General features: G+C 36.8%; 1 protein-coding gene across 1 annotated transcript in view; it reads right to left on the bottom strand.

Moving 5' to 3' along the window:
* The window catches only part of LOC107554036 (protein shisa-9A-like), a 29299-nt gene extending 21931 nt beyond the window's left edge, over window positions 1-7368 (bottom strand). Inside the window, exons 1-2 of the mRNA XM_016236400.1 lie at window positions 6563-7368; window positions 5205-5311 (exon numbers count right to left, since the gene is read on the bottom strand). Coding sequence (XP_016091886.1) covers window positions 5205-5311; window positions 6563-7080 — 625 coding nt within the window. The 5' untranslated portion in view covers window positions 7081-7368. The remainder of the gene's footprint in view (window positions 1-5204; window positions 5312-6562) is intronic.
* Between the last annotated feature and the right edge of the window lie 462 nt (window positions 7369-7830).

Here is a 7830-nt window from a genome sequence, read left to right as displayed (position 1 = left end):
AGATATGTATTTATTAATATTTTATTTTGAATTAAGAAATTTTAAATTAAAAAAATTATTAAATTATTATATTAACACTAGAACTGCCACGGGGTCATTTTACCCATGGCTGTTTTTCAAATGTAGGCTACATAATATGTTTTCAATAAAGAATATGCAAGTCTCACAGTCATTGACTTTTACTAATATTGTGTTATTTACAATCCCCTGTTGTTAAAAAAATTGTTTAGGTAAAACCAGAATAACAGCTGGGCATTTATACCTACAAGCGCTATCGAGTCAAATTTATGCATATAATTCCTTTATTGTCGCGCTGTCATTGAGCAACGAGTTAGCTTACTGCAAACAGTCACACAACGCACGTTCAAATTAAGATGTTTTAGCCAACTCATAAATGTTCAGACTTTGGATTAATTATTCATTTTTGTTTTGCAAATTTTTTTGTCGTTTATTGTTCTCTACTGTGTTGCTTAGCTATTTATTCCTGAAAAAAAAATCTGAATTATGATTTAATGAATAAAACTATTTTTATGATTACCCCAAGTTTATTTGTGTTGTTCTCTTATTCAAATTATAAATGATATAACTAAACAAATAAATAATTGATTAGGTGAAACTGTGCGATTGAATTTGTCGTTGTATCATACATCCTAGTGCATACATGCAGTGTGGTGAATTATTATGGCTTATTAGAATCTATTTAGGGTATTTTAGTAATTTAAAAAACATGGGTTATCTTAAAACATTTTATTATAATATTACACCACCCAAATATGTATTTATTTCCTTGTAATTCTCGTTGTCATTGCAGGCTGGTTTATATTCACCATTAAGAAAAGTGATTAGCGTAACCTGCTTAAATATAGCCGTGAACTTAAAACAACAGGACAAGAACATAGTTGATGACTAAAAAATAACAATTTTATGACTCTAGACATTGTGAAGACAGTGGCATAATACGGTGACATAGGTTTTTTAGCCATATCAAAACAGTAGCCATGTGCATGGGTAAATTTTACCCGCTGGCGCTTTTAGGTATACAGAGACCTCTGGTGGTTTAAGTGTTAACCATAGTCCTAGGCTACGGGAATAAAGTTTATTATGAATAAATGTTAAATAATGTACATGAAATACAATAGGCCTACAATAAAAAAAATGATCCATCCCACAAGTCTTGTAAGTCCATGTATTTTATTGTTATTATTATTATTATTGGTAATATTTTTATATTCGTTGTTATGTATTTGATTTTTTTTTACCTTCATTTCGATCTCTTTACTTAACGTTCAGGGCTGTGTTTCCCAAAAGCATCTTAAGCCTAAATCGATTGAAGAACCATTGTCATCATTTGGATTACGATGCTTTTGGGAAACGCAGCCTTGAAGAGTTTTGTAAATAATAGCCTATACTGTAAATGCCCGACATGCCAATAAAGCTTTTATTATGCTATATGACAGGAATTTTTACTGGAAGTGCAGAGGATGAATTTAACAATAACCCTATAAATACCCTAACACTATAATTATAAATACTAGAATTATAAATGAATAATTTGCGTAGTTTCATGTAAATGAAAACACCACTCATTTATCGTCACATACAGGTGTAAATGCAATTGTAAAGTCAAAACTTTATTGGTATAATTGTCAGGCGTTTACAGTATTTGCAAAATATATGGTAGCATATTCTATCAACTAGAAGTTGTTCCCTCAATATGATCTCATGGCCACGAGATATTATCACGTTCCCACGAATTAATATCTCGTGGCCACCACAAAACTAAACCAAAAAGACTCAAGCTTCATTTTTTTTAAAACTTACAGTTACAGTCATTTCTTAATTTATGCCAGGAGTTATGTAAATGAAAAACGAAGTCGAGATCGATATGAAGCTTGAGTCATAGACCTTTTTAATGATGTAAGTTACTTTACTTTATTTTCTTTTGCAAAACTTTATTATTTTGCATATATATGTGGCATTATTTTGACTCCATATGTGAGGGGCGTAACATTCTCACGCTTGAGGTATTCGGCCAATCACAACGTATTGGATAACTGGCCAATCAGAGCACACCTCGCTTTTCAGACCGATGAGCTTTGTAAAAATCGACACGTTTCAGAAAGGCGGGGCACAGAAGAGAAACAATAATGTACAGTATGTGGAAAATAATGTGTTTTTTTTTACTTTAAACCGCATAAACACATTTCATTACACCAAATACACAAAATAATGTTATTTTTAGCAGCATCATATGACCCCTTTAAAGCAGCACTATGAAACTTTTTCTGTGTTCAAAATTTGCGAAATGTATAAAATGAGCGAGTAGGCTACATCATGAATTCATCTTCCAAACCGCGTTTTTGTCTTATTCCGAATCACTACGGTACACTTATAATAAGTACTTATATTTGGACTATTGTAGCCTGGTCGGGTCGTCACCGCTGCGGAGTAACACATACCTGCGTGAATCGCCAGAGACATAAACTTAGAGAAGTAGCTCCGGTTGGAATGTTCTTCCGCGGGATGTGTGCAGTTCTGTTTATTAACCGCTAGAGAGCCTAAAGTTACATAGTGCGGCTTTAAGGACAACAGACAGGTTTTACTCTTGCTGCTCTTTTAAGTCCATACAGAACATGCAGATGTGTCTTCTGCACCTGCATATTTGTAAACAGATCTTGTTTCATGTGTTTGCGTTGGCACAAGGCTTAAAATAAATACAACATAATAGCTTTCTGCTGTTTCTTTTGGGAAACCCCATTAAGGTAATTAATTTTGGCTGTGGCATTGGAAAAAGCTCCACTTCATCTGCAAGGTTCAGTTGCTCAGTGCACTGTGGGAGGAAATGCTTTTGTTCTTTAATTCAGGTCACTGACGTGCAGAATTGAACATCCTGTACTGTACAATGATTGAAATCACACTGGGATTTGATTATTTCATGCCATGACCAAAAAATGTACCATTCTCTATTCGATACTTCTTCTTTTTTTCTATTTCTTCTTTATGCCACCGGTACTCTTGTAATGCCAAGCTGTGATGGTAATGGAGCACAGTACTGGTTCTTCCAGAATCTTGGATCATTGTGGGAAAAAAAAGGTCTAGTAATTTTGTACTTTCAGTGAGGTAACTAGACCTCTTTGAGGGGATCATTCAGCACACGGTGGGTGAGCATCTGGATTGTCAGAGTCTTAGAGGAGGAATATGAAGAGATGAGAATGCCAGAACACAGTTATGGCTTGATTGGTTTATGTGAAAAAATAATTTCCCAGAAAGTCCATATGAGCATGAGCAAATCTGAATGTGACAAGAATATAAAATAAGGAATGTATAACATATTTTCATCTTGTATGCCCTTAAATCTTTAAAGCATTCTCAGTAACATGTAAGAGTGATTAGAGGGGAATCCAGTCGTGTAATCTAACTAGATTTACATATTGAAATAATAACAGCAGTTAACTTACAGCACACGCAGAGTCTTTCTGTCATCTCATGTTGAAAGAAATAATCTCACATCTGGCATTTAAGAGTGTATGAACTTCTATTGTGACACATAAAGCAGATTTGATAATCTTCTGTTAACGGGTCTGTTGGCGTTCAAAAGACAGGAACTCTTATCAATAGTATTAGACTTTATTCTTAACACTTATTCAGAAAACTACACCTCTAAAGTATCTTTATGCTTTATAACATATCTTTATGTTTTAAATGCAAGATCTTATGATCTGCCACTCAGGGTTCAACCTGAGAATTCAGAAAACTCTCATATTAAGGTCCTCTACATAATCGCTAGAAATTTTGCTCTTAGGGCCTGTGTCTGCTCTCTTGATTTTGGTTCAAATCATTATCTCAAACGGAGTAACTCGGGGGGCTGTATATTAAATCGTTGGGTTCAAAGCTTAAAAGCAGTCCACATAATTACACTCTGTTTATGGCTTAAAAGCCAGTACTGCAAGAATAATGATCATGATCTGTGAATAAAAGGTGAGCCGAAATGACTCATTGAATGTTGTTTTGTGTAATAGAGGAAAGAACTGATATTATACTGATTTCATAGCTACATTTCTAAATCAAGCTTGTTAATGGTGTGATGTTCCATATGTAATGGTTGTCTGCATGTGAAATAAAACTTTAGAAATATCATCCACATACTGCTCAAAATACTTCTTATTGTTTTATTCCATTTTCTCTTTTTGAATGCATCTTTTCTTATTTAAAACCATTTAAGAGGCTACAGTGCAGGTGTAGAGCAGGTGGATAAATAAAAAATAAAGCAAAACCCCTCCAGACTCATATGAAAAGGCTCTTTCACAGCACCTTTGAGGTTCTGTATATCACTTCCAAGGCATGATTCTTTGTGCAACTATAAAAAAAGAGCACCAAAAAGGGCTGTACTACTTTTAAAGACAAAAAAAACTCACAAATCTAGCACTCTTAGAACCATTTTCCTAAGATATGTCTACATATTATTGCTCATAGTCTTTATTCATGGTAAAGAAATGTAGCATAAAAGTCATCTGAGTTTTCAAAAACTTCTGATGGAGATATCTTCAATATGCATGGCAGTGAAGAAAGAGTGACATTATCTATGCAATTAGATGAAAGGGAAATTTCTCCAGCTACATCCTCAGTGTCAACCAAAATGGATCCCTCTGAGGGGGGCTTTGATATTCTCACTGTATTTTGTGTTTTTTCAACTCAGATATATTTAGGGAGTTGATAACCATGGAGAGGGTGATGTAATCAGAATTGCAACAAATGAGAGTTTGAACATTTGTGATAGAGCCATTCATTTCGAGCGGTTTTAAACAATGCCATACACCCAACTGCAGCAGCAGACCACGGCAGTGACCATAAATAGGCTTTTTTCACAACAGCATTGTGCTCTCAGCATCTCCTTTCTCTTACACATATCTGTATATGCTAAGCATAGAATACGAAAATCAAAAAGTGGTGCAGAACCAACAAAGTTTTGCACAACAAGGAAAATTTTAATACTTAATATGTTGTATGTATCATTTATAACTACATGTGTAATTCAGTACACAAGTGCATTGTATTGTGTAGAGGGTATGGTATATTGAGCACTCGAGCCAGAAGAAACCATGCTTTTAGACTGTTCCAGGGTATTTTAATAAGAGCATAAATGTAGTGAATAGTTTATGCTGAGTTCGTGGGAAAAGAAAGGAAGTAGGCTACAATCAACTTACGCATGTTGTTTGCTCTCGCCTGCACAGTGTCATAATGCTGTGTGTGCATTCCGATGGCTTCCTCATGCTGACCCTGACGGGCGCCTTGCATGACGCTTGCAACAGCTCTGTTGAATAACAAGCATTCATTAGATTAGTATTCCATTTAATTGCCTTGCATTGTGTAATCGGTCTGTATTTAGATGTCAAAGCACAGCTGAACGGCGTACAGTGATTTAATGTCAGTAGACTGACATCTATTCATTCAGCATTAGAGCTGCCGCTGTCCAGAGTGCTGATTCAAAGAGAACAGGGTTTTCTGTGAACCGTACTTTCAGCAACCTGCACACTGTGGGCTGTGCAGCTCTCATCAGAGGTTTTGACCCACAGAATCAGTAGGAACAAGAGATTTCCACCTCCACAATTCAAGCTGAGTAACTAAAGGGTAAAAAACTGACAACCGGAAGTTATGCAATATAATGTAATATCTAAAATGGTTAGTACAGTTCTTGTGGTTTACATGTGCAAGTTAACCGTGCTTTCATGTGGATCTCTTGAGATCTGTGATTCAAGAAAGCCTTTTAAAAGAGAGCTTGCATAACACAAATCCATGAATCTAGAAAGCTTAATGAAGATGCAAGGGATTGTTTTTGCTCTAATTAAGCACGAATATGCATGGGCAGGATAGGCACAACAGTGAATGCAGAGCTTTAACAACCAACACTTTTAGCCCAAAAGCCACAGAAGATTGGGTTAGTGAGAAAATTCTTTACCTGGAATTTTTTTTTTTTTTACCCATTCTTGGATGGTGTAAACATTTTTCAGCCTAAGATGCCATTTAGACAGGGTGCTGTTTTTAAACTGATTTTAATTACTGGACTATGTACACACATATGTAAGCCTATCTTTCACTGTTGTGCTGTTTTTTCAGTGTCTTGCGCCATGAGCGCTTTCCCTCTTTCTCTCCTTTGGTTTTCATTATCGAAATTAAGTTCAAAAATAAAATCTTTCAAACAAAACGCATTTCTAACCACCTGATATTTGTTCCATTCAGTTATGTCTAGCTTTTTTTTTTTTTGAACGTACCATGAGTGAAAGACGCAAGCGGTCACACGCACTTCAAAAACAAAGAGATGCACAATGGAATGGCATCTTCAGATTCGTTTTAAAAAGTTGAACTTCTCTTAACTTGACAGAGATTAATAAAATAGCAGAGCTCATGGCACAAGATGGAACATAAAAGACATCCACATAGCAAGCACGTTTACAAAAAACGAAGAAGAAAAAAATCAATGGCAAAGCACACTGTTCTTACCATAAGCATTTTGGCAAAATTCAAAAAGAAAATGAGGACTTCTCAAGCCAACATAGCTACTTACCGAGACATGCTCTCTCTGTGAGGTCTGTGAGCCTTTTCTAGTCCAAGTTTGGTAAATATCCCGACCAGTGCCATGATTGCCACTACTCCACATATTACATATACAATCAAGTTTGTTTTATCCTTGGTTGGATCGTGTCTAGGGTCAAGGGTTTTCTTATACGGAGTCTGTCCTGTTAACCACACTGGTGTATCGTAATTTTTGCAGGTGTTTTGATCCAAACGAGAGTTTTTATAAGCGCAGCAAAATCTGAATCCACAAGTGCCGCAACAATATAAATAATTGCCAGTTTGGCAAACAAACGGCGGGTCCCACTGTCCCATGACATCATAGTAACCCCGACATTTGTCCTCAGTATGTGGAGGTTCAGAAACGCTCTCCCCATCCCGGGACCCATTGGATCCGGAGAGCATTATAAAGCCCTCGAGCTGCTGCTGCTGCGTTTCCCCGACCGCGCTGCACAACAGCACCAGAACTTTGACCAAGAAGTATTCTAACAGCAAGACTGTCCATTTCATCCTGTAGTCTCCTGGAGGCTTCTTTTGGAGGACAAACTGAGACAGAGAAACGACTTGGTACTACCAGTGACAGCAGGGCATAAATCCACACGAGTGAACAAAGCCATTCGTGGAGGTTTGCATTTTAAAAGAGGTCAATTAAGACCGCAGATGTTTGTGAAGTCCACTCTGACAGATGTCGATCTCTAACCCAATTGTTCTGTTGATTTTCAAATACTTTTTAGCGCTCTGAAACCACTGCGCCAACTACCATGAAGGCTGTCTTCGTTTGTGATGATGACAGGAGAGCTGAGACAGAACAGTGGAGCGCGCGCGCGCTGAGAATGTGGGAGACGGTGCGTAAAGGGAAGGAGGAGACATGGGAGGGATTGGACAAGAAAAAAGTGTTCTGTAGTAAAGAATCACAGTGAAAAGTTGCCGTCTAAGTTATGTTACTATGCGCAACATGCAAACGAATATCATTTCTTAGGCGCGTAAAATACCCGTTGAAGGCTCCTGCCTTGAAAAAATAAATTCGCAACATACGGTTAGCCTATACAGATCGCATACGAGTTCCATTTAGTGTAACTTGACTGTGCATATAAGAAAACACAAATGCTAAATGGTTTGTGGTTTCTTTGCGCAATGGGTGGGTTTCCCCATTTGCGAGTTGTGTCTCGACGTTGCCTCTATCATATAAAACCATCTAATTTACGTGTTCATGATACTATCATTTTCTGCTCGTTCAGTGAACAGAAAAGAGTTTGGTGT

This window comes from Sinocyclocheilus grahami, unplaced genomic scaffold, assembly GCF_001515645.1.
Source record: "Sinocyclocheilus grahami isolate Dianchi unplaced genomic scaffold, SAMN03320097.WGS_v1.1 scaffold490.1, whole genome shotgun sequence".
In the NCBI taxonomy this organism is placed as follows: Eukaryota; Metazoa; Chordata; class Actinopteri; order Cypriniformes; family Cyprinidae; genus Sinocyclocheilus; species Sinocyclocheilus grahami.
Note: the sequence above shows the minus strand (reverse complement) of the source record. Positions and strands in the feature narration are given on the sequence as shown.